The sequence below is a fragment of the Grammomys surdaster genome, unplaced genomic scaffold (genome assembly GCF_004785775.1).
Source record: "Grammomys surdaster isolate TR1022 unplaced genomic scaffold, NIH_TR_1.0 123861, whole genome shotgun sequence".
Classification (NCBI taxonomy): Eukaryota; Metazoa; Chordata; class Mammalia; order Rodentia; family Muridae; genus Grammomys; species Grammomys surdaster.
In genome coordinates this window covers 2,976-29,219 of record NW_021619004.1, presented here as the reverse complement: position 1 = coordinate 29,219, position 26,244 = coordinate 2,976, and the positions used below count along the sequence as shown (strand labels likewise).

The window sequence follows — 26,244 nt, the reverse complement described above, 5'->3', positions numbered from 1 at the left end:
TGCCGATATTTATGAACACATTTTGTTAATGAATTGGTGAAAAACATATAATTTCTTGCCTAGTATTAATCTATTTTGTTTCTTTTTGATCTTCTGAGTAATTGTTTTATAAGTACTTCATATTTGGATATAAGCAAAACATAAAATATTCTTAATGTCAGTATCAAAACTAATATTTTCCTTTTGACATTTCTAGGAAATGAGGTTTCTTAGTAAAATTTCCAGATAACTGGAATTTGTTTTGTGTTTTTTTGAAATAGGATTTCACACTCAGTATATAGTTGAGGCTAGCCTTGAACTGTTGATTCTTGTGATCCTTTTGGTTTTCCTGCCTCAGCCTACTGAGTGCTAGAATTATAGGAGCATACCACCATATCCCATAAAATTGGAATTCTGTCTAGGCTGGTGTGTGGGTGTTTGTTTTCTGTAGTATTAGAGATTGAACCCAGGGCCTTGCTCCTGCTGGGCACATACTAGACTATAGCCACAGCCCCATCCCTGCACACTCTCTCACTAAGACACATCCCACATACTCCAGTAAGCCACATCCCCATTCCTAAAATTTGCAGTGAATAAAAAGCATCAGTTATTCTCCCCCCACTCCCCCCCCCCCCCAAGGGTTTAACCCCGGCTCTCCTGAAACAAGCTCTGTAGACCAACTGGCCTCAAACTCACAGAAATCCTTCTGCCTCTGCCTCCAGAGTGCTAGGATTAAATGCATATGCTACAAACACCCAGCAGCATGTGATACAGATATCCCATTTAGGCCTAAACACTCCTCAGTCTTCTATTCTCTGCACATTGACCAGTTGTGGGTCTTTATATTAATCACCATGTACTATAAATAGAAGTTTCTCTTGTAACAGTTAAGAAATGCATTAACTTGTGGGTATAATGCTGTTATTAGCAATTGATTTAATACTGTCTCCATTTCGAAGAATAGTAGTATGAGGCTCTCTCCTTCCCTAGGGTCCATGACTTGTCTAGCCACAGATTCTTGGCCCAACAATAATGCCAGATACAGGTATCATCTTGTGGAGTGGGGCTTAAATCCAATCAGAAAGTGGTTGCCTACTCTCATGGTGTTGATGACACTACTGCAGCAGTGCGGGTCTTGCCAGGCCGGTTTTTATTGCATCTTGCAGCATTCACAGCTAGGAAGGCTAGTGACTACTTTTCTCCTTCATTAGTGTGCATAGCACCTTCCAGCACTATCAGTGCTCACTGGTAGGGATGAAATATGCAATTCAGTGTCAGCCTGATACCTTCATGTTCTATAACTCAAGTGTGTGATATCTTCAGCAATAGGGTCTTATCAACAGCATTGGCAATAGCATATAATGTTTGCGGGCCTCAAAGGAGGTAACCTCTTCCTAGCACTTGGAGCCTGTGAGTTTACTAGAGGCATTGTTGCCACATTATAGAGAAACTATGTTAACTCCGTGTGAGGTTTTTTGGGGGTGGTAGAGTGGGGACTTTTATGGTAATAGGTAGGTTTCCATATGACCTTTGAAAGGTTCTATTTGTCATTTATCCTTCCCTGCCTTATTTGTTGAGACAGATCTTATAGTGAACCTGGAACTCGGCTTTTTGTGTAGGTCGATGGGGCAGCAAGCCTCTGGGAACCTCCCCTTCTCTGCTTCCCTAATGCTGGTTCTTGGATACACCCTGCCACGAGAGGTCAGGCACTCCTGCCTATGTGAGCACTTTCCCTACTGAAGTAATTCCCCAGCCCTGAGTAACTCCCTTGAAATGAATTGTTAAAGTTTGTTCAATAAAAGGTCCCTAAGTATAGTTACATTTTTTAAAAAGAAATGTATCACTTTCCTTTCCCCATTTTTAAGACTATAAAGCCCCTCCCCTACACACTTTTTTTTTTTTTTTTTTTTTTTTTTTTGGTTTTTCGAGACAGGGTTTCTCTGTGTAGCCCTGGCTGTCCTGGAACTCACTCTGTAGACCAGACTGGCCTCGAACTCAGAAATCCACCTGCCTCTGCCTCCCAAGTGCTGGGATTAAAGGCATGCGCCACCACCGCCCGGCTCCCTACACACTTTTTAAGCTTTTCTTTATTATTTTTTTATTGTTTGGTTTCTTTGTTTATTTTGGAGGCTGAAGGATATGCTTGCTGTGGTGCTCTTGTAGTGGTCAGGACAAGTTTCCAAAGTCTGGGTATTGAACTCAGGCTGAGAAGCTTGATGGCAGGCACCTTCACTGTCCACTGGGAGCCTCCCCATCTTACCCACTTCTGCTTTAGAAAGCACATATACTCAGTATCGTCCTCTTTAGAACTTATTCTGGTATGAATATGGATCCAACTTTTTCCCCATTTACATAGTTCTCTAAAAGCTTCAGTATCGTTTATGGGGAAGTTCAAATGATTCCCTGCTTTGAGATATAGTACTTTTTTCATTGCTTATTATGAATGTGTATTTATTTTTTCACCGAGCTAGTGCCCCAGCCCCTGGGTCTGTTTCTCAGTTGTAAGTATCTTTTTCTGTCCGTGAGCCTTTATTCTTGACATTGGTTGAGTGATTGACTTTGTATGTGGGCACATGTGTGCCATGGTATGAATGTAGAAGTCGGCTTGTTGAGGTTGGATCTCTCTTTCCCCCATGTAGATTTTAGGGATTGAGTTTTAGGTCATCAGACTTAATGATAAGTGCCCTTACCTACTGAGCCATCTTGATGCCTCCTTTAAGAGTATTTTAAGAATAACTTTCTTTGACAAATTCAAAAATATATCAGAATAAGTGGTGTTACTATCTATATATAATCTTAGCATTATTTCTGCAGAGGCAAGATGATTGCCAGCCTAGGCTTACATAGCAAAACTTTGTATGTATGCAAAAACTGCTTGGTATGTTGGCTCACACATTTAATCCCAGCATTTGGGAGGCAGAGGCAGGTGCATCTCTGTGAATTGAAGGCCAGCTGCTGTGTATAGAGTGATTTTTAGGACACTCAGGCTACACAGAGAATTCCTGTCTCAACAAACAAATAAAACAAACAGCAACAGAAAACCCTAAACCAAAGCAACAACAACAAAAAAAGTCCCAACCATTGTTAAGAAGGTGTGCTTGTTAAAATGGTGTGTTTGTGAGGGGACAACTTGGGATTTTAGCTCAATGGTTAAACCTTTGTCCAGCTATTGGATCTCTGGTACTTGATGGGAGAAGATGGAGAGAAGCCTTTATGAAAAAGGCCTTTCTAAAGAAGACCGCCACCAAAACTCCACATGGTTCTGTGAATATCACTTATTTTTAGCCAAATTAAGGTCCTTTTCCTGTTGTATAATTTCGAATAGTTAGTTTTAAGCATTGGCCTTTTCCATTACATGAGGAAACAACTGGTTAACACACCCTAGAATTTAGTTCCAGCTATTGGAGCTTCTTTTCTCTAGAGATTTTATAAGTAGAACCATTTTCTAGTTCATGCTTAATAAATTGATCCTTCATCTAGAAATTAAGTAATTCTGTCAGAGCTGGGTGTAGTGAGTGACACACGTCTATAACTGTAGTATTCAGGAGGCAGGGCTAGAGGATTGTATGCGTTCAAAGTCAGCCTGGGAAGGAGTCCACCCTCCTATCCCACCCCTCTTCCCACCCCTGCCCCCAAAGTGAAAGTAAACCTCCTTATATGGAGAAATTATAGATGCCAGAATATTTTTATAAAATTAGGAAGGCTGGGTTTTTCTATTTTTTTTACTTGTTGGAGATACTAAAGACTCAAGTAAATGTTTATAGTCATACTTTATGCCCATTGATCGTACTTGCAAAGAAAAATAAGAATTATGAATCATTCCAGAGTTTACCACGTTTTTTCTTGAAAGTTGGAGGAAGATACCCTGTGATACATGGAGGGAAGTTGTATAAACTATATATGTAGAAGATACTGGATTTTCAAATGGATCTGGGGAAATAAAAATAAGTTTTTATAGCTATATTCAGATACTTTGTGCCTATTTTACAGCCTTCCATGCAACACCCAACACATATAAGAGGAAGAACACAGAAACAGCTCTGGACAACAAGCCTTGTGGACCACAGTGTTATCAGCATCTGGTGAGATTCAGTGCTTTGTTACTCCGGAGGGCTCTTAAGAACTTTGGTGGAGGTGGTAAAGCCAGCACTAACGCTGTCTGGATCCATACTTACATTGGCCATATGACAGGCAGTGTTCTTACCCTCATGTCTTTCATAGCTGTCTCCTGCACAGTATAGTCTATTAATCTTGTATTACTCTATTTATTGTGTTATTTCTTCAGCAACGTTTCATGGTTCTTAGGATCAAAGACTCTCCACAAAGTTTATGAGTGTATGAGGTATAGATAGCCCACTTAAACACCAGAAACTCAGTAATCTTGTGCAGACATTCCTAAGTCTTTCTCATGGACGTTTCCTTTCTGTGAATGTTTTAGGCTACTTATAGTCTAAGGTATACCATAGATCCCAAACAGATTTTCTTTTTTTAAGTGATGGAGATTAGGAGTAAGGGATTAGGAAAATATGAGGCAGGAAAGTTGTTTTTTTACGGGTACTATCTTATTTTTTACCATTTCCCCTCTTTGAACCAAGCCACTCCTACCTAGGAACTAAGTGGTATATATTGCCTGTTGGATTTTGGACAGAAGATTCAATGAATGGCACCTACAGAAGGTATCCTATTTTTAAGCAATTTGGTTTTTGTAGAGTGAAGTATAAAACTGTTGGCTCCTTTCAAACTTTGCTCTTCTATTTCCACTAAAAAAATAAAAAATAAAAATAAAAATAAAGGAATTCCTGAGCACTGTTTTATATTCTTTATAAGGCAGAACTTCATTGGCTCATCTAAAATGTTTCTGTGGTCTCTTACAAACCATGCTCTAACCATTGTTTTATACTTTCTGAGATTGGATTGTGGTACTTCAGAATGCAAAATGTAACCCTAATCTTGTACCTAAAAGTTCTTTCATGTCTTCCTGTGGCTTTGCATCCTTCACAGGAAAAAATATTGGATGCTTTAATAGTAAGATCAGAAGTGACTAAGTCATGCATGTATATGTTTTGTGTCCTTGTATTCTTTAAATAGTACCTTTAAAGAGGTATGTATTACTTTAAGCCTTGAGATAGGAAGTCTGATTCACACTTGAGTGTGTCTTTTGATAAAGGATTCTCTTTTAAATCTACTGTATGTATATATAGAGAAAAATACCTTTATTTTTCAAAACATACTTTTATTTATTCTGTTTTAGTTTAACATATTTTACAAATTTACCATGTAGAACTGTCTTGCCTGATTTTGCATCATTCGAGCAAAATATTGAATCTATTTTTATATTTCTGAAATCTTAAAACTATCAAAAGCAGATGAAAAATATTTGGGTATGTTGATATCCAGTGACTGTGATATGGACACTGTAGAGTCTCGATCAACTTGTGTTACACAGTGTTGTCTTACTCTGTTCCACCAAAATGAGATTTAGAACTTTACTCTGATGCCTCCATTTTTCATTTTGCAGGAGGGAGCTAAGGAGTTTGCTGCTGCCCTTACTGCTGAGCGGATAAAAACACCACCTAAACGCCCAGGGGGCCGCAGAAGAGGAAGACTTCCGAACAACAGTAGCAGACCCAGCACCCCCACCATCAGTGTGCTGGAGTCAAAGGATACAGACAGTGACAGAGAAGCAGGGACTGAAACTGGGGGAGAGAACAACGATAAAGAAGAAGAGGAGAAAAAGGATGAGACTTCCAGCTCCTCTGGTAAGACACATCTGATAACTCTGTTGTCACTGGGTTACTATTGCTTTGTAAGTTTAACTTTCTGAGAGTTAAGATTATCTAATGGGAGTAGGTACAGAAAGCTGGGGTTACAGGCAGGTGTGAGCTGCCAGACATGGGTGCTGGGAACCAAGCTCAGATCCTCTGCATGAGCTGTGTGCTCCATGTGTTCTCTCTAGGGCCCTTACCTCTCTCCCCTTTTGTGGCTAAGATCAGAGAGTTCTCTCAGTACGGCATAACTGAATTGTTCTCGCTGTCTCCCAAGAGTACCTCCTGTCATCTGTCTGGGTTGCTGGAAGGTCTGATCCAATTGTTCTTCCTGTTTGTACCATTTTTCCCCTGTTCCATCTTTCTTTGATGGAGCATGATGGAACTGAGAAAGTTCTGTTTTAATCTTAAAGACCAATGGGTAGTTTCTGTTAAAAAGAAAACTAGTACTATTGCTGAGTTTATATTTTATTGGTTGAAATTTACTTTTCAACTCTAAACAATACCATCACCGATAATAGACTCTGTCTGTGTTAAAGGGAGCAGAACTTCTGGGTTCTTTGGCAAGTGTGATAGGATGTTTGTGATGTTGTTTCTAACCTTACTAATTCTAAAATACAATTACGTGCCTTCTGCTTTTCTTTAGTATACCCTGAATTTTACTTGTTCATATTGTTCAGTCATCTTTGTGTATGTGTCTGTATATACATACGTGCCATGGTGTACATGTGAATGTCAGAGAATAGCATCCTGGGGATGGGTCCTTATTGTCCATCTTGTTTGAGACAAGACCTTTTGGTTGTTTTTCCATTGAATATACTAGACTAGTTGGCCTGTGAACTTCTGGAGGGTCTCCTGTCTCTGTCTCTCCTTTCCTTGTAGGAGCACTGGGATAACATGCTGTGCTGTGTCTGAGTTTTATGTGGTTGAGAAGACCTGCACTCTGGTCCTCATGCTTGCATGAGAAGAGCTTTGACCTACTGAACTGTCTCCCCAGCCCCTTGGTCATTTCTTGACTGATGTTAACGTTTGGTTTTCTAGAAGCAAATTCTCGGTGTCAAACACCAATAAAGATGAAGCCAAATACCGAACCTCCTGAGAACGTGGAGTGGAGTGGTGCTGAAGCCTCCATGTTTAGAGTCCTTATTGGTACTTACTACGATAACTTCTGTGCCATTGCGAGGCTAATTGGGACCAAAACATGTAGACAGGTAAGCATATGTATTCAGAGATCTAAACACAGGGATAACATGTGCTCATGGTCTAGACATAGAGAGTCTGGATTTCATTCTGTTCATCTTCTGAAAAGAATTAATTTTCTTCCCTCCCTTAAGAAAACTAAATCAGTATTCTTTAGCTGTGTTTCAGAATTTCCCTAGTTTAGAATTCAATTTGGATGTGATACATGTAAATAGAATTGAAATTTGGCCAGACTTTAAATCTAGCTACATTCCCAATGTGATGAACAATAGTGATTTCTACTGTGTGTCTTACCCCTAGTCCATACACTGGCAGTGTCATGGGAGAGACAAAACATTTCTCCAGCATGCAAAAGCATGGAATGGTTCCGTTAAACCACAGTGTCCATATCACTCTGCCTCTCGTGTAGGTGTATGAGTTTAGAGTCAAAGAGTCCAGTATCATAGCGCCTGTTCCCACTGAGGATGTGGACACTCCTCCGAGAAAGAAGAAAAGAAAACATCGGTAAGTCTGCTGGGGAGCCCTTAGGAAAGCAGTGAGGCTCGATCTGCAGGCAGGGCTCCCCAAGAACAGTGCTCAGATTTCACTTGAATAATTATATAAAAGGTTCTAAACAGCTACCATAGACATAGAGCAATCTCAATTCTCCCTGACGGTTACTGTTAGTTTTTATATACAGCCACTTCAGTATAGTTGGCATATCAAGTCATAAAAATTTTGTTTTATCACATTGGATTTTGGTTGAGAAAACCATATTGCAATAAAGTTACATAAATAGTTCCTTTAGCCATTTGGTGTAGAATGTTCTAAGATGTATTTCTGCTGTGCTTCTTGGGCCAGTGTTTAGAAGTGTCTTTTAGTCTATGAGCCTGGATTTTCTAAGTGTGTGCCATTACATTCTGATATTCAAAGTGAGGCTTCTCCAAGTCTGGGTTTTACCTCTCACAAAGGCTTGTAGTGAGTAACTGCACAGAATGCTTTTGTAAATGTAGAGCCAAGGAAACCTGCCTCAACCCTCAAATTTTAAAATAAGATGTGTTGAGTGGTAAGACTGCTGTTAGATATGCTCACTGACTGTGTTGTAGTACGTTTTAAATAGTGGAAATCTTGGGCTTTAGATACTGCTTTGGTTTTGGTTGAACAATTTCTTACCATACAGTTCAACTGGGTAGTTAGTGATGATGAAAATTATAGAAAGTATTGGTATCCATATAATTCAGACATGACTAAATCAGTAGGTATGCACAAGGCCTTTATAGTCTTAACCAGGCAATGTGGTCAGGCTTCCGGGCATGACACAGTAACCTGAGAGCAGGTTCCTGAGTCACACTGAACTGACAAACCAATAGAGGCTAGTCTTTTCAGCACAACTGCATTAATTATTGTACAGCCCACTTAAACAGGACTCAGGTTTGTAGCCAGTTGTTGTACCTCACACAGAACTTTGTTTTTCTATTTTTTGCAGGTTGTGGGCTGCACACTGCAGAAAGATACAACTGAAAAAGGGTCAGCATCCTCCCGTCTAACCTCATCCTCAGCCCCAAACGTCTTTTGTCCTCATTTGTTTTAGAATAGAAACTGGATGAAGTTTTGGTTATTCTGATTTAATTGACTTTGACTTAGCAGATCAGTTTAAATGAACGGTGTGTGTTGATCTGCAGTTACTGCTGCGAGAGTGAACTGATGGAGTGAGGCAGTGAGAAGCAGAACTTTGGAAGTGGGGCTGAAATGGCGCACCACGTGTTTAAGCACTTGGCGGGTGGGAGGTGATTTTTTTCTCCACAGGAGTGTTGTGTACTTCAGTAAAGGCAGCCAGTCAAGGATGTTCCAGAGGGAGTGGGGAAGAATGTCTTGTTAATTGTGATGATCATTTCCCGTCTCCCTGGATTCATTGGCTGCGTGCTGTTATCTTTACTCAGACGGCTCCTCTAACCATGTTTACAACTATCAACCCTGTGACCATCCACGGCAGCCTTGTGACAGTTCGTGCCCTTGTGTGATAGCACAAAATTTTTGTGAAAAGTTTTGTCAATGTAGTTCAGAGTGTAAGTATTTGTTGCTTTGGTGCAATTGCATGAGAACTGAATAGGCTTTTGGTCAGCAGCTCAAAATGGTGATTTAAATCAGACATAAGGACTGGGAGTGCTCTCTTATTGCTTGCTTTAGGAAAGCTGCTTATTCTACAAGTATTTATTGAGCCCTGTACTGTGCTAATGTCTAGTCAGCCTCTTGGGCAATGTGACTGTGTGTGCTCATGCACAAGTTAGGCAGAGTTGTAGTAATGGATTGGATTTTTCTGTTTTTCTCTTTGGTCATTTGAATTACAGTAAAGAGGCATAGACTGTAAGGAAAATGTAAAAGTAGTTACCCATTCCTTTTGTGTGGGTATCAGAAGTAGTGAGAGTTAAGAGGGTTTTGGTTATCAGAATGAAGGGAAATAGGTAAGGGCGCAGTAGGTTTTCACAATCACTCAAGAAGCTGTACACAAAGCGTGGATACCAAAGAATGGATTAGAAATATGCTTTATTACAGTGGTTCTCAACCTTCCTAATGCTGCACAGTTCATGTTGTGACCCCCAGCCATAAAATCATTTTTGTTGGTATTTCATAATTTTGCTACTGTTATGAATCATAATGTATATGTGTTTTGGAGAGAGGTTTGTCCAAGGGGTCAAGACCCACAGGTTGAGAACCAAGGCTTACTGGAATGGTCTAGGGTTATGGATATCTATCAGTCCAAGACCTCCCTTTAATTAACATGTTTAATTAACCGTAGGACTTTAAATTCATATGATATTTAACAACTATGAAATGGACAGCAAAACCCAGCAGTGATCTCTCTCAGCCCTATCAGCTTCCTGTTTGTGGTTCCCTATTTCCTCATGGCTACCATGGAATAGCAAGGGAAAGGTTGTGAGGGCTTAAGTGAGTGACTCATGTGCTCAACAAGATATTGACAACCTTCCTGGAAAGGATTATGGATGATGTTGATAGTTGAATATGGTGGTGATGATGTCAAAATTTATCCCTAAAGGTCAAAACCGCTTTCCTGGATGCCGGTGCAAAGCACAATGCAACACCAAGCAGTGTCCATGCTACTTGGCTGTCCGAGAGTGTGACCCTGACCTCTGTCTCACGTGTGGAGCTGCTGACCATTGGGACAGTAAAAATGTGTCCTGCAAGAACTGTAGCATTCAGCGGGGCTCTAAAAAGGTAAATAACAGTTACGTCTGGAAACCTTGTTGTTGGTTTTGTGACAGTGTCTTGTGTAAGTTTTGCTTTCCTAAAATTTACTATGTAAAATTAAAATGAACATGAATTTCTGATCCTCCTGCCTCTACCTCCTGAATGCTGGATTATAGGTGTATGCTACCATGCTTGATTTTATATAGTGCTGTGGACTAAGCCCAGGGCTTTGTGCATGCTAGGTAAGTCCTCCACTAGCAGCTCGACTTCATCCCCATCTTCCAGAAGATGGCTGTTTACTGATGGTCTAAGAGAGTCTAACTGGGAATAAGAAATAAAAGTGACCCTTAAAGGTGCAACTGATGAAAGCAAAGTAGTCAGGTATTTTCTGGATATTGCATGTGTGTGTCTCTCTGATTTAAGGTCTGATCACTTATCATTCTTAAAGACTTATTTTTGGCTAGACTCAGACTTAAAAGCTCTCAGTGAAGATAGTCTATCTCTTTTGGCATTCTGTTCCTGGCATTTTTCTTTGGCTTCCTTCATTCTCTTGGCCAAAAGTTCAGCATGTTCTGCAGACTTCTCTTTGGTTTTCTTAATGAGCTAATTCGTCAGAGCTGTATATTGGTGTTGGTATTGCATGACACAGAGTAACAATATCTCCACCACTGAACAGCATTGGTTCAAAGACTCAAGGAAGAAAAAAGGCCAAGAGAAGCTGATAGTTCCACCTACAGCAGGATTTCAAAGAGGGTCCCGAAGAGTAGGGTGATGAGGCTGGAGGGCACTAGCCACTCCCAAAAAGGACCCAGGTTCAGTTCCCATACAATGCCTCACACCAATCTGTAACTCTAGTTCTGGGGATTTAATATCCTCTTCTAAACTGTGTGGGTACTAGACATGTATTTAGTGCACATCCATACATGCAGGCAAAACACTCATGGAAGATCTGATCTAGATTAGCTGAGCACAGTGAATGTTCTCGAATCATTTTACTTTAGATGGGTGCATATTCATTTAGGTCATCCATTTAATGTTGTTTCAGTTTCCTTTGGCACATTTGCTGAGACCTAACATCTCTTGTCTGTGTCCTGATGCCATATTTGCCACTGTAGGATGTCCATTCCCTTCCTTCAGCTTGTTCACAGAGTGGGCAGGAATGCTCATGCTGATGTTTTCTCTATGGCATTTTTTAGCTGTCAGAAATAGAACACTATGCATATAGTTCTTACACCTGCATTCACTTGCTTGTTCCCACTACTTAGCTAATTTTGTTTCTGATCAGGAAAGTGGTTGGCAAGTTCACCTGACAAGAGTGGCTCAGAAAAGCTTGGCTGATCCAGGAACCCCTTTAAAGGTCAAAAGAATGTTCTGAGTGAAGCATGATGCACCACAGCCATGGTGAAAAGTTACTATGTTGCCAAGTAGTGGTGGCACACACCTCTAATCCTAGCACTCAGGAGACAGAGCCAATCAGTCTCTGTGAGTTTGAGGTCACCCTAGTCTCCACAGGAGTTCCAGGACAGCCAGAACTCCACAGAGAGACTCTCTCACGAAAGACAACAAACAACAAAAAGCAAAATATAAATTAATAAAGAAAAGTTATCATATTTGGTGCTAGTCATTTTGGCCTTTTGTGGGATTGATGAATCACCATATCCTTCATAATAAGGATGTTTTTGGGTTATCATGAGGAGTTTCTAGAGGAAAGCTGTGGAGGAAACGGCAGGTTCTTCGGCAGGTTCTTCGGAGGAATAAATACCAGTGAAGAACCACAATGTGCTAAGAGTTTGAGCAAACAAAAGAATGTACTTTGGGAAACAGAGACAGATCAAGGGGAGAGTGGTTGGTGCGCTCACCTTCATTGGTTTCGTTAAGAGTATGATGGGAGGCCCATGTTCAAGGGCATAATTACACGGGCCTCATAGTGACATGTCTTAAAACCAAGAGTAAAGAGCTTGCTGCACAGTCATGACGTTCATATGACCAGCACCCCATTAAAGACCAGGTGTGGCGGCCATGCACTGATAACCTCAGTGCTGGAGGTCTGGCTGTGGGACAGACTGGTGGGCCTGGGGTTTCATTGCCAGCCAGTCTAACTGAAATAAAACAGCTCCAGTCAGTGAAGGAGACCTTGTCTCCAAAGAAGTGAAGTGGTGAGCATAGATGTGATAACTGAAGATGTTCATTAACCTGCAAATGTTCCACACATGTAAATACTATACACACACATACAAAAATGAAATGCTGTTTCTTAGTTTTGCTACAGTGACAGAATGCCTGAGAAAAACAATGTAAAGGAGATAAGATTTTGGCTGTTGGTTTCAGCACATGGTCACATGCTTCTCTTGCTACTGGCCTGTGTGTCGTGAGGCAAAGCATCATGGTAGGGGAGCAAGTGGTGGGCAACAGTCGCTCGATCCACAGTGCACAGGAGCAGCGGGAACCCAGCAAGGCTCAGGAACAAGAGACAGACACATGTGAAAGCCACACCACCAGGGACCACTTCCTCCAACCCCCACTCACTGAGTCTGCATCACCTCCCAGTAATACCAACAAATTGAGTCTGTCATGAGACTGCTCTTCAGTTGTTCAGAGCCTCACAATTCACTTGCCTCTTGGGGATCAGTCCACAAGCTGGGGCATATGAGCCTTTTGGAGGACGATGGTTGAAAGCAAGTTCAGAGCTGGACTGAACAGAAGTGAGAGAGAAGCAGATCCACACGCCTCCCTGCTGCAGTACCCACTACCCCAGGTGGAGAGGCTTGTTTGTCTTTCCTGGAAGAGGATATTTATCCTGAATTCTACTTAGAAATATTACCTTAATAGTTTTCCAGACACTCAGCAACTTTTATACCTATGAGATCCACCTGGGAGCCTAGTGATCCCCCTCGGTCGGTCTGAGGTTACCTCTGCTAACTTGTTTGCACCCTGCAGACTGCTAGCCTCCTGTGCCCTGCTCTCAGTGCTCATGTGACTGCTTACTCTCTAGCACTTACTGCTGGCACCGTCGGACGTGGCAGGCTGGGGCATCTTTATCAAAGATCCTGTACAGAAAAATGAATTCATCTCAGAATACTGTGGAGAGGTAAGGCACACTAATGTATTCCAGGGGACTGGTTTATAGTAGCAACTTGCATTGTTTTGGATAGATTTCATTCAACAAGGCCAAGTTTAGAATAGATTAATACTAAATGCTCTTTAGCCTGGACTTATTTGTATTTTAAGTTTTGGTTTACATAGTAATTAGCTAGACTGCTTTATTTCTAGTCATGTTTGGCTTTTATTACCTAGAGAACAAGGGATAGGAGTTTTGCTGTGTATATTTCGTCCTAGTTACTTGGCAGGCGAGCTCATGGGGACCCCGAGACAATAACTTTATTAGCTTGGTCATTTTAGTTGTACGGCTAGGAAAAAAGCCAAAACAAAGCTTTAGAAAATCACAATTTACATTTTTTACTCAGCAGAAAGGCAATATTGTTGTCACTTTCTCTAGACATATTGTTTAGGACATAGAGATCTCTCTGATTTGGAGTTCTTAAAAGTGTTATTTGGACTGGTGTGACAGTTCAGTGGGCAAGGTCACCTGCTGCCGAGTTGATGACCTGGGTTTAATCCCAGGACCCACGTGGTGGAAGGAGAGTAATGACTTCCTCCTATAAGGTGTCCTTTGGCCTTCACACATACCAAGGCATGAGTGCACAAGCGCTCCCCCATAAGTTCTTTACTGTGTACACGCTAAATAGAGAAGAAAAGTTAGCTACTCCTTGATATCCTCAAGAGGAACCAAACTCCTCTGAATTGGCTCGTGTGTGTTCTTACAGTCCTGACCACTTATTCCAATGCAATCTCCTCCTGTGTCGTCCTTGTAGATCATTTCTCAGGATGAAGCAGACAGAAGAGGGAAAGTGTATGACAAATACATGTGCAGCTTTCTGTTCAACTTGAACAATGGTATGTTCTGAGCTGGAAGGCAAGGTTTTCAAATTAGAGGTCAGCAAAATTCCAGGATCGAGGGCATCTGTCTGCAGGAATAGCTCCTGGTATTTATCAGCAGGCCTAGCTTCAGAGGTGTGTTGCTCACTGGTAAGGAGAGGGGAAGTCCCCAGTGAGCAGAATGGCTGTGTGCAGGAAATAATCTAGAGTCCCAACCACTTGCAGATGGGCCTGCCTCATGCTCTGGCTATGAGGGGACACTGTCCCCCACTGCTGTGGCTTGCCTCATGTCCTCTGGAACTTGTGGGCAGTACACATCTTCAGTATGTAACCTGAGAGGATGAGCATTTTGAAAGCACCTTGTGGCCTGAGGATATTGCCCATCTATTGTGAGAAGGAAAGCAGCCGCAGCCGCAGCCTGTGTCTGTGGGAGGGACCTGTGAAAATGAGTGTGCTCAACACACATCAGCAAAATTTCAGCCAGACCAAATAGAACACATTTTGTTAATGAAAATGTTCTGTAATCTTCAATGTCAATATGCCATTGATGCTTCCTGATGCTCAGAGAAATTTGGCCATATTTTGCTCAGCAGTATATAATTGAGAAATCATGGCATTTGAGAGCCAGATTTAACAACCAAGGATTTGCTTTAATCTAGAAGAGCATTTTCTTCCAAATGACATTTTTTATATTGGATGAAGTTGGATGTTTTACTTGCTTTTTAAGTCAAACCTGAGGAAGTATATTTCTAAAACCATAATAACCTTGGTTTATGACTGAAAATAAGTCACTGGATTGTCTGTTTTTTCTCTTTAGATTTTGTGGTGGATGCAACCCGCAAGGGCAACAAAATTCGTTTTGCTAATCATTCAGTAAATCCAAACTGCTATGCAAAAGGTAAGCTTTTAAGTTGGAATTGACAGATTGATGCAACAGTTCCCTTTTTCCAGCCAAGTGAAAGCAAACTTTAGTACCTCTGGAGTACTTGTACAGTCGATTAACCTCTTATGGCCTGTCTTCCTGCTTACTGCCCCCAATTTTTTTCTCTTTGCAGTTATGATGGTTAATGGTGACCACAGAATAGGCATTTTTGCTAAGAGGGCTATCCAGACTGGTGAAGAGTTGTTTTTTGATTACAGGTTGGTAAAATACACTTTTAGTATTATCTAAGGGCTTTCCCTTATACTGTGGGGCTGGGGTCACAGGCTGTTTTTAAGTTCGTTGACAGATCTGCCATCATTGGATGGGGCGTTCTTTTAACTGGCCAGTCACTATTTGTTGTGGGCACCAGTAGGTAGACAGTTACATGTTTCCTCAGTGTAGTTCTCATGAATTAATTATACAATTTCTATTTGAAAAAAATTAACAAAACCTATGCAGAAATCTGCATCCAGCACCGTGCTATTGATATAACTGACTTCGACCCCTGGGGCTTAATTAAATCTCTACCTCATGGCACACATTATACATCTGAATTCTGCAACACCTTCTCAGTGGTGTAGCATGCATTTATTGGTAGCACATTCACATCTTCATTGTTTTAATTGTGAACACCCTGTGGTCACTGGATTCTTTCTGAAGAAGCTACTCTTAACCATTGACAGTGTATAACTCCATTGGCAGGATCAGGCTGGCAGTGTCAAACAGTCATTTAAATGTGATCTGGTAAGGAGTACTAGTTAAAGAATTCTTGTGGTTGAATATCCATTCCATTCCACCCAGAAACTTCAGTTGTGGAATTTTTTTTTTTTTGGGGGGGGGAGCGTGTTATATGTAACCAGTTAACCAGTTTAGCTGCACAGCTGGAGAGAACCAACTGAAACCTGTGGAACTGGAATAGGGATCTCCTAGAGAGGTCACCGCAAGTGGCTTTATCTCATTCTTGCTCTAAATGGCCCAGGGTTTGAAGCAAAGCTGTCCAGCTTCTCCAGTAGTGGGACCCTCAGAGCTTGTCTTGGCATAACTTTCTGAATCAGCACTGTCGATGGAGGGGGGTGCTCTTTGGCATTAGCCATTCTTTACAAATCACGGTTTTGCTTTCGAATTAGACCCAGACATCACAGAGTAGAGTTGCCTTTCAGAGCAGAGTGCTGCAGGGGCACAGGGAGGGTTGAGCAGGTCTGGAGAATGCTTCTAGCACAGGAACCTCATAACTAGCAGGTGACCAGTGACAGAGGCATGACTCCCCTTCATGTATGCAGCTGCTAAAGCTGGCCGGCTGTGTGTGTGTGTTAGAGACATAATTCACTCTATCAGCAGACTTGGTTTTCCTGATATTGGACAGAAAGTCATGTCTTGTTCATGTTCTTTCAGATACAGCCAAGCTGATGCCCTGAAGTATGTGGGCATCGAACGAGAAATGGAGATCCCTTGACATCTACTACCTCTTCCCCTCCTCTCTGAAACAGCTGCCTTAGCTTCAGGAACCTTGAGTACTGTGGGCAATTTAGGAAAAGGAAATGCAGTTTGAAATTCTGAATTTGCAAAGTACTGTAACAGTAATTTATAGTAATGAGTTTTTAAATCAACTTTTTATTGCCTTCTCACCAGCTGCAAAGTGTTTTGTACCAGTGAATTTTTGCAATAATGCAGTATGGTACATTTTTCAAATTTGAATAAAGAATACTTGAACTTGTTGTTGAGTCACTTGTCATAGAATATCACCAACTGATTCTAGAAAGACTATAGTTTGTGGGAAAACACAACTTAGCTTTGTTTTTCCATTGTCTGTGAATGTTTAATAACTAATAAACATACTGGTACAGTGGTTGCCTAGATCCAATGTTAGTATTGCCTGTTAGTCTTTAGAAGACATGAGTGAACAACACTGGCACAGGTTCTGGGCATTCAGCAAGGCAAGTCAGTAAATAAGAGATGGTGGGAAACGTTCCAGCCAGCTTGTACCTCGGGAAAGCTGTTGAACCTTCCAATCTGCTATCCATGTATAAAAAGTACAGGTCAGACTAGGTTATATCTAAGATCCTACATAGCTTATTCTATAGTCTAGACAGAGTTACAGATGCTGGTAGGCAGACAAGTGTGGTTTATCCCAGTACTTGGAGAGCCAAGGCAAAAAGGTTGTAAGTTGTGTGGGAGACCCAAACCCAGCCTGGGATATCTGGTGAGACCTTTCAGAAAAACAGAAAACAGGCTATTTATAGGAGTCAGTTTTCTCCTTCCACACTGTGGGTCTCTGGGCTCAAAACCAGGTCATCAGGCCTGACAGCAAGTGCCTTCCCCCACTAAATCCTCTCACTGATTTGATAAGCGTCAGTTCTAGTTAGATCCAGTCAGCTTGAAGCCCAGGTATAGTGGAGGATTGCGCAAAGCCTGATACACAGGTAAGCTGGTCCATATCGCCTCTTCCAGACTGATGACTGGGAAAAACACCATGTCATTGCTTGTCAAGTTCAAGGTATTTTATAGTTCATATTAAAAAGTACTTATTTACCTAGAAGCACTTTGTTTTTCAGTATTGGAAATCACCTAATCCTTACCTACTAGAAGATCTGACTTTGATTTCTGCCTTTGGCCACTGCTATGAATACTAACAAATTACGTGATTAAAGTTTGTTGGCAGGTCATCAGGACAGTCTGATTGTGAACATTTGAAAGACCTTAAGCATTCTGTTAATTCTGACTGAAATATTTATTTTTACACTTCACCCTGTTATAAATGATTCCGGTGAGGGCCATATGTAGATCTATGTGGGTAGGTATTAGAAATAATCCTGTGCTCACCTGGTTTGACAAAGGTCTTCCTAGGTCTGCCACCAGATAGCTGCATGAACTGTAAAGGTATTTGGTTTGGTTTACTTTTGTTTTTTTAACCTCAGATATATATTTCTAAAAGGAAAATTAGGCAGAGATGTTCAGTAGGGAATAAACACTGTAAAATGCTTAATATTTTAAATTTCAAGAGCCTGCTGGTTCAGTAGCCACTCTCTCATCAAGTTCCCACAAAGGCAGTGGCTTGCCACACTGACACTGCATGATGGTCCCGAGTTAAGAGTAAGCCCTTTCCAGACAGACAGCCTTTTTATTCTCCAGCCTAAGTAATAGTTTTTCATTTTCACACATGTACTCTTTGCATCCTTATCACTCTTACCCTCACCCTGACTCCCAGTGCCATCAGAACTTTTACACATTCATGTCTATCCCTTTAGCTTTTTGGCCCGCAATGATTAACTAGGGCCATCTGTGTTACAACCATTTGGAGCCATCCTTCTGAACTCAGTAAGTTCAGAAGTGGGTTACACAACTAAAGACTGATTCCCCATACTCGAGAATCTATACATAGCCAATAGTTCAGATGTAAAGGGCAGCCCCAACGACCCTCCTTTTCTCTCCCACAGCACTGAGATTATAGGTACATTTTACCTTATGTGCTTAGGTGCTGGTGTCTTAGGGCTGCACAAGCAAGTGCTCTTAACCACTGAGTCCTGTCTTCAGACTAGAACATTGATTTGCAGGAGGCAAACCAACACTTAGATTAAAAGGTAAGCTTTTGTTGCTCTAATAGTTGCCAGTTTTGCCCCTGTACTTGGTCTTCCCCCCACCCCTTTCACTCCAGGACTTGGGGAAGCATTAAGGGACAGACTTATAATCATCTCTTTCGGAATGGGTAGACCCCTGAATCTAGGTTCTGCTTCTTTACACTGTTTTTTAAGTTTTAGTTGTCAAGGCAGTGTCAACTCATGGCCCAAACTGGCATACTTGAGTATAACCTAGATTTTATCCTAAATAGTTTTACAGTCATCCTGTCACCATATTAGTATGGGGTAGAAATTCAGGTTTGTAGATGCATAAAAACTGACATGACCACCCCATGCTATGGTTTTTATTATAGATATGAAAGAACAGCCAGAGGCATCTGGAAGAGCCCAGCACAGAGAGAGTAAATAGATTGAACATGGCCAGGGCTAAAATGGCACAGGAAAGAGAATAGAGAAAACATAGTTGAGAAAAGCATTGACCGAATGAGGAAGGGGGTGGGGCACACAGAACAACAGGGTTATAAGGAGAATGAAGTGATGACAGTTTAGGGTAGAGGGGGAGGCAAGAAGGGTTCAGGATTAGCATGGACTTTGAAATGTGTAATAGGTACTTGTGATACTGAGGGAGCCTGGAGGCTGGCATGAGCTCTTATGTCTCCACCATACAGGAAATGACTCATTTTGGTCGGGGGTGGGGGCTGGGGAGGACCAGCTTAACAAGTTCCTGAGGAATGCTGATTTTTAACTACCAGAAACCCACCTATAGTCCACATTGAGCTCACTTCTGGATATCTGGAGTTTCCTTTGCACCTTCCTGGCTTTTTGGTTTTTTTTTTTTTTTTTTTCCTTCCTTTTGAGACAAGGTGTTCCATGTATCCTAGGCTGGCCATCTGCCTGCCTAGCCCTTACAGCCTCAAAAGTTAAAAATGTATGTTATTTCTCTCTCGCTGTGATAATCCACTACAACCAAAAGTTGATTTAGAGAACAAAGCTTACTTGGGTTCTACAGGGATGAGAATCCATTATGGCAGGGAAGAATGGCAGCAGAGCAGGAAGCTGAATGGACACATACCAACACTCTTCACTTACCAGCAATCTGAAATTGAGGTTAGCCCTTGCCCTAGCCAAGCCTGCAGTCCAGGTCCTGTGTACTTACCTAGAAGCACATTTGATCCTGGAGCATTTGAAGAGATTCCAGCCAAATTTGCTTGTCCTCTTCCCTATTCTTCATGGGTTTAAGACAAATTCTTAAAGCAGGCTCATGGTACTTTTTTCTAACAGCATGTTTGTTTCAGGTATAATTTGAACAAATGAACTGTTAGGTCAAGCAAGCTGTGAGCATTATTCAGAGTTTGCAAAATAGAGTTTTCAAATCGTGTCTGTGGAGCTCTAGGATCCTCTGGGTGGAGGGAATGCTTTTTACCTAGTTTATATACTGAGAGTCTTAATTATTAAGACTGAAAAATAGACATACTATGAGACATGGAGGAGTGAGGTATGATGAAGCATGCCTATAATCCTAACACTGGGGAAGCAGAACCAACCAAGATCACGAGTTGGAGGCCAGCCTGGGCTGCCCAATTAGACACATTTCTATGTCAAAGCAAAGGGTTAACAATGTGGCTCAGTGGTACATAAGTTGCCTAATGTGCAAGCCTGAGAGTGATAAGTAAACTGTGTCCCCCTACCCCCAAAATAAAGCATGGGAACTTAAGTGCATTTAGTGCTAGGCTCTTCAGAATTTCACTTGCTTAGACTTTAGCTTAGGGATAGCTGGTTACAGGTGGCTAAGTAAGCTTAGAACCCTGAGGGCATCCTTAGAGTGGAATGAGTGCTGAGACTGCGTGTGAAGAATCCATCACCTTCCTCTGCATTCCTCTTGCCCTTTAGCCAGGAAATGGAGATTGAGAGCAAAGGTCGGTGCAGTGCCTTGTGACAGAGTCCCCTGGAGGTCTGAGGATGCCCCTGGGCTGGACTGGATCTGAGGAAGATGAGAGCCTTCAACCCCTGGCCTGGGCCCTCCTTCCTGGGACATCCTGGGGTGAATATGGCAGCCTCCTTGGAAAAGCTTCACTAGGAGGGACCTGGAATGAGAGAGATTCTCAGTTCTCACGCACAACTGGAGAGGGCTAACCACCTTCCCTGGTGGTCAGGGAGTTTCCAATGCAGCCTCTTACAGATTAGAACCATAACCAGCTAGTAAGTAGCTGTCACTAATGGACCTTGGGACTATGGAGGTATGAAAATGGGAGGCTATGAGCCCATGCTGGTTCTACTTCCATATTCCAGTTTGTGGCAGTACAGACCAGCTGCTTTCTACACCTGTTTCAGTATTCATTTAGTCCCTGCAGAGTCAATAGCAGCAATCTGGAGTCATCACCTAGAAAACATCATACTCATGGTACTGAAGAAGTCTCAGAAAACAAGGGTCAGTGCCCAAAAAAAGATTGAGGGCTTTAAAAATTAATTTCCAATCCAAAGAATGCAGCCCTTTTGGATTCCAGGAAGACACTGGGAATATACACTTGCACAATCATTAAATCTTTTATTTACATATAGAAATTAGTAAAACTTAAAACAAAACCAAATGCAACTTGTACAGAAATCCTTTAATTTTCTTTATTTTCACACATTAAAAAAATGAAACACACTATACAAATGGTTTTCATAGCAGATTACACGTGGGTCCATTCAGACTCGCTCTCGTGTGCTGCCTCAGACGACAGCTGTTAACCAGGGAGCCAATGTACTGACTTAGTGCGGTAGCATGCAGCCTCAGCATGGAAGGTTCGGTCCCCCTGTCTGAGTGAGGGTAAAGGGCACTGGCGTCTGTTTACAGACTGAAAGGCGGCAGTCCTGAGCAGTCCTCTGAAGCTTGAGACCAGCTGGTGGGAACTGTGGTCTCAGCTTTAAAAAGGAAGGTCCAAATGGCGGCAGGCTGGCTGCTATGAACTTGAGTTGTTTCCATTTTATTCACTGGAACTATCTGCTTGTGGGTCATGCAGACCCTGCTAGATGGGTTAAGCCAAGTAACTGTAGGTGTCCTTCTCACCATCGACTCGCTCCAAATATTCTTTTTCGATGAGAATATCAATGCATTTCTGGGCGTTATTTTAGGAAGAAGAGGGAGTTAAAGGGGAAGAGAAATGCAAATAATCATCAGGAAAGAGGTCTGTCACCCTTACCAGTTACCCTCCACTGAGCTCAGCAGGGAGCAAATTCAACCCTGTCACTGTCCTGAATGCCTTCAGTAACACCTGTGGGTGACTCTGAAACACCCCCCCCACCCCAACCTCCTCCAAACTGCCCTATGAACGCATTAAGAAGGCAAGGGCTCCAGCACATCTAGGTCACAATCTCCCTTTTTAACAAAGCCCGGCTGCCTCTGGGCAGGACTCTGCCATCACAGGTCAGAAGCACATGCTAGCATGGTGCTAATAGCTCCTGACCACTGAGGGCTCACCATACACTGCTATCCTTGGGTTCTCCGGTGGCTGAGGCTTACCCAAGTAGTTTCAGAAAAGGAAAAGCCTGCTGAGTTATTGCCAGCAGAAACTAGGCAAATGAGATAATTAGTGCCCTAGATAGAGGGGAGTATGTCCCTGGCATGGCAGCAGAAATGGACAAATATTTCCTAACAATACAGCCCAGAATGAGTCCTCTCAAACTGCCAGGCAAGTTCTCAGCTGCACAGCAGAGATCACTCTCTGTACCTACTTCCACCAGGCAAAACCAGCCAAGGCTGTAGGACAGCTCATTGCCAGAGAAACACAGTGAGACTAGAGGAGGAACATGTGACATCTTGGATGCCTGTGACTTAATCCTGATCAGGATATCAATTCTAAAAGTATATTTATGATATGTATGCCTCTTACATTTACTCCGAGAATGAAGTTAGCTGACTTTCCTTTGTTGAAGTTTCTTGTATGAGTAAGCCAGTTCCCATTTTCATTAAACAGCCATTAATCCTTTTGCTACAGGTTTCCTAACAATCAGAAAACATTGCTGCTCTGTAATTCCTGTACCTTGATCACTGGGACTCGAGGTTTGAACCTGGAGGACAGCTGAGTGAGGACTTCACCAAGTAACTGCTGGTGTTTCAGGACCTTCCTCATTTTCATAATTCTTACGATGGCCGCCTATACAATCAACAAGGAAAAACACACGCTTAGAGCTTTAACAGCCGAGCATGAAAGTTCAAGGCAGCCTGTACCACCTCAGCTCTACTTGCATGCTAGGGTCACAAGTATCCTACAGGTCAGAGAGGAATCCGCTCTATCCATGTTTCAACCCTAATAGAGCACACATTAAAATGTTTTAGCCAAGGGGCTAGAGATTGATGGTTCAGTGGTTTAAGAGTACTAAGCTCTTCCAGAGGACCTGGTTTCAGTTCTCAGCACCTACAGGAGTAGCTCATAACACTCTTGACTCTAGTTCCAGGAGATGCAGCATCCTTTCCTGGCCTCTGGGGACACCAGTCATGCACATGTGCCCTATATGTGCCTATATGCAGACAAAATATGCATTCAAGCTACTAAATGTAAATCTTAAATATTTTGGCCAACTGTAAAGCACTAAAGAATAAAGAAAAAAAAGTGGATCTCTAAAGCCATAGAAGGTACCCACCCTTGCCCCCACTCTCCTGTTTCTTTAATTTGCCATATATTATCTGTTTCCCAATATTTAGGCAAGAAGATTAGACTACTTTTGTTTGGTACGTAAAATACTTCATCCCTCAGACACCAATGTGCTGGCTTCAGGCATTGTTATCTTTGACATCACTGGACTGTGTCACTCTGGCAACCCTTTCCAAGTTACAGCACACAGAGGCCAATACATTGCCCTACGTGTACAGTGCAGACATGGGTCAGTCACCTGAATCAGTAGTTTGCGGTCTTCCTCTATATTTTTGTGTGTGGTTTCTTGTTCTTGCTTTTGTTCAGTTTTCATTGGTACATTGATATTAACCCTCAATTTCTTACTGTCAAGACAACAGAGGAAACAGGTCATTGAAAAGTCTGCTTCCTGTCTTTCAAAGCTGCATGGTTTGCCTCCCTAGACTGGGCAGGTGGTTCACACCCATCTCTTGTACATCATTTCTTGTCATTTCTACCAACCACCTGGGAACTGCCCCTCCACCAATGCTATGTAATTTTACCATAGAGCGGTGACTGAAGTGACATTTGACCCCTCAATTTTGTGAGGTGTAATAACATCAAAATAAAGGTCTAAACATGCCATATGAGCCACTCAAGACTTATTTTCAAAATAGAGAAAACCAAACTCAGCATTAAACAAAGGAGCATTGAGGAACTGCAGGCAGTCAGCACGCCTGTTCAGAGTCCAGTTCCCCTGGCTCGTGCAGATCCTGAAGTATACCCGGTGCCAGGGGGTAAGACTGGTAGCTATCTATTAGATTTTTCTTACTTTTTATAACCAAGATACAACTTTATTAAGGTGTCTGGCTTCAATTCCACCTCATCAACATTGGCATTTTCATCTTCTAAGACCTGGAAGAAAATAACTGTTACTAGGCATATCCCAGGGAAAGGGTTTCTTCTAGCTCAACACAAAGTATACAAACATACCAGCAATTTTGACTTCAGTAAAATCTGTAGGACTTGTGCCAAAATGTCCTGCAATTAGAGAAAGATGATGAGCAAGGAGGAAGAACACTTTTTTCCAGTGCCTGTCCCAGAAACTCACAGGAATGGTCACCCCCAAAGCAGAACCACCCAGATAAAGTGACATGGCTTGTTCTTTATGGCCGGAACCACCCACAAAGGCAATGACGCAGTGTCCCATAAACACTGGACACAGTATGTGGCCTGCTTCTTTAATGAAATCTACAGGAAGTGATTCACTTCAAGTCTGAAGGTTCACAAGACATTCATGTGGCACTGGGGATCAAACACAAGGCTTTGTGTGGCAGGCAAGTGTTCTCCCACTAAACTACAGCCCTGAATATGCAAAGAAAGTAACAGGAGTTCCTGCAGAACCAAAGTCACACTGCATCCATGAACATGCTGAGACTCCATGACAGCTGACTTGCTGCCAACCCGGCTTTAGTGAACTCAGTGCATCATTGAGAGCTCTTCTCTGTAGGCATTAGCTGCTCGGCTGATTCCCAACACCATCAGGCCTCATGGGCACTTAACTTCCTCACCTCCACTCTTAACGAAGGCTCCCATGCTGCTCTGAGACATACAGGTAGGTCTGTCAGAGAAGTGGCAGCTATGAACTGAGGCCTGAAGGACGGCAGCTAAAGACCCTATCATAAGGTAATACAAAAAAGTAGAAAGGCTGCTGTGGCATTGAGGAGACAGCCAAGTAGAGACTAAAGAGGCAGACCTGTCAGCCCTTCCAAGCAGCCAGCAAAAAATAAAAGTATGTTTCATCAAAATAAAAAAATGCATGTATAACAGTGTGCTGATCAGTAATTACATGTGTCAGCTAAAAAATAAAATGGGGGCCGGAACTACAGCTTATTTGGTAGAGTACTTGCCTAACATTCCCAAGGCCCTGGGTCCAATCTCCTGTACTGCATAAAAACAGGTGTGGAGCACGCCAGTAATCTACTACAGATATACAGATGTGTGTATAGAGACAGAAGGACAATAAGTTAGTTCAAGGCCATTCTCTACCTATTTAGTGAGTTTGAGGTCATCCTGGAGTACAGGAGACTGTTTCAACAACAACAGAAAACACTAACCAAACAAAAAATAAAGTGAATGAGAAAAAATTTTAAAATCATGCATTTGCTCCCCAGCACTCATGTGAAAGCTAATCCTTGTCTGGAGTGCTATGGGGAGTAAGTGAAGGAGTCCCCAAGTCCTCCTGGCTATGCAGCCTAGCTGAATGGATAAGCTCCAGACTCACTGACAGATGCTGCCTCAAAGAAAAAATGGATGTGCACACAGTGACGTCTACTTCTAGTCCCCAACACCCGTGAATACAAATACATATGTCTACACACAAATGTGAGCACACACCCACGCACGCACAGAAAGGAATACAATACTGACACCTGTTAAGCTTTGCAGAAAGCATATACTTAAGTGAAATAAGGCAATGGAGAAAGATACATATAGCTGGATTCCACTTTTATGTCATGTCCAGAGTAGGAGAGCCCACAGAGGCTAATGGGCAAAGTGGGAAGGTAGAGTTGTCACTGCTAATGGCTATGGGTCTACTCTCAAGGGGTGGAAATGTTCTAGAACTGGATAGTAGTGGGGACTGTATAAATAAACACCTTAAACAATCAGCTTTATGTTAGGTGAAATGTTATGCTTTTTGAAAGATATTGCAGAAGAACATGACTAATGGGAAGAATAGTAAGAAAAATAAGTCAAATTTTCATCTCTGAAAATCTAGCTGAAAACAAAGTAAGAGCTGGTTAAGTGAGAGAGCCGGAACCTGGGGTGCTGGAGGAGGATTTCAGACCTACAGAATGTGACTTTGTCTTATCTTAAAGAAGAACTGTTTAAATGAAAGGAATTCACACACACACACACACACACACACACACACACACACACACGGAGAGGGAGAAGGAGGGAGAGAGAGAGAGACAGAGAAACAGACAGTGACTGAGCATTCTGAGGGACAGTAGTGGTGGCACACACCATTAATTCTAGCTAGCACATGGGACGTAGAGTCAGGTAGATAGCTGTGAGTTCAA

The 26,244-nt window shown here is 42.1% G+C and overlaps 2 protein-coding genes across 2 annotated transcripts in view; one reads left to right on the top strand and one right to left on the bottom strand.

Annotated features, from left to right (window-relative positions):
* Positions 1 to 16,709, top strand: part of Ezh2 (enhancer of zeste 2 polycomb repressive complex 2 subunit) — a 53,953-nt gene extending 37,244 nt beyond the window's left edge. The window contains exons 9-20 of the mRNA XM_028784510.1: positions 3,970 to 4,061; positions 5,498 to 5,738; positions 6,786 to 6,955; positions 7,354 to 7,448; positions 8,410 to 8,450; positions 8,864 to 8,989; positions 9,979 to 10,157; positions 13,123 to 13,218; positions 14,003 to 14,084; positions 14,884 to 14,964; positions 15,122 to 15,206; positions 16,381 to 16,709. Coding sequence (XP_028640343.1) covers positions 3,970 to 4,061; positions 5,498 to 5,738; positions 6,786 to 6,955; positions 7,354 to 7,448; positions 8,410 to 8,450; positions 8,864 to 8,989; positions 9,979 to 10,157; positions 13,123 to 13,218; positions 14,003 to 14,084; positions 14,884 to 14,964; positions 15,122 to 15,206; positions 16,381 to 16,441 — 1,349 coding nt within the window. The 3' untranslated portion in view covers positions 16,442 to 16,709. The remainder of the gene's footprint in view (positions 1 to 3,969; positions 4,062 to 5,497; positions 5,739 to 6,785; positions 6,956 to 7,353; positions 7,449 to 8,409; positions 8,451 to 8,863; positions 8,990 to 9,978; positions 10,158 to 13,122; positions 13,219 to 14,002; positions 14,085 to 14,883; positions 14,965 to 15,121; positions 15,207 to 16,380) is intronic.
* Positions 16,710 to 21,153: 4,444 nt separating this feature from the next.
* The window catches only part of LOC114636396 (cullin-1-like), a 7,373-nt gene continuing 2,282 nt past the window's right edge, over positions 21,154 to 26,244 (bottom strand). Inside the window, exons 4-8 of the mRNA XM_028784511.1 lie at positions 24,152 to 24,199; positions 23,991 to 24,073; positions 23,439 to 23,544; positions 22,589 to 22,702; positions 21,154 to 21,664 (exon numbers count right to left, since the gene is read on the bottom strand). Of these exons, the coding sequence (XP_028640344.1) occupies positions 21,584 to 21,664; positions 22,589 to 22,702; positions 23,439 to 23,544; positions 23,991 to 24,073; positions 24,152 to 24,199 (432 nt within the window). The 3' untranslated portion in view covers positions 21,154 to 21,583. The remainder of the gene's footprint in view (positions 21,665 to 22,588; positions 22,703 to 23,438; positions 23,545 to 23,990; positions 24,074 to 24,151; positions 24,200 to 26,244) is intronic.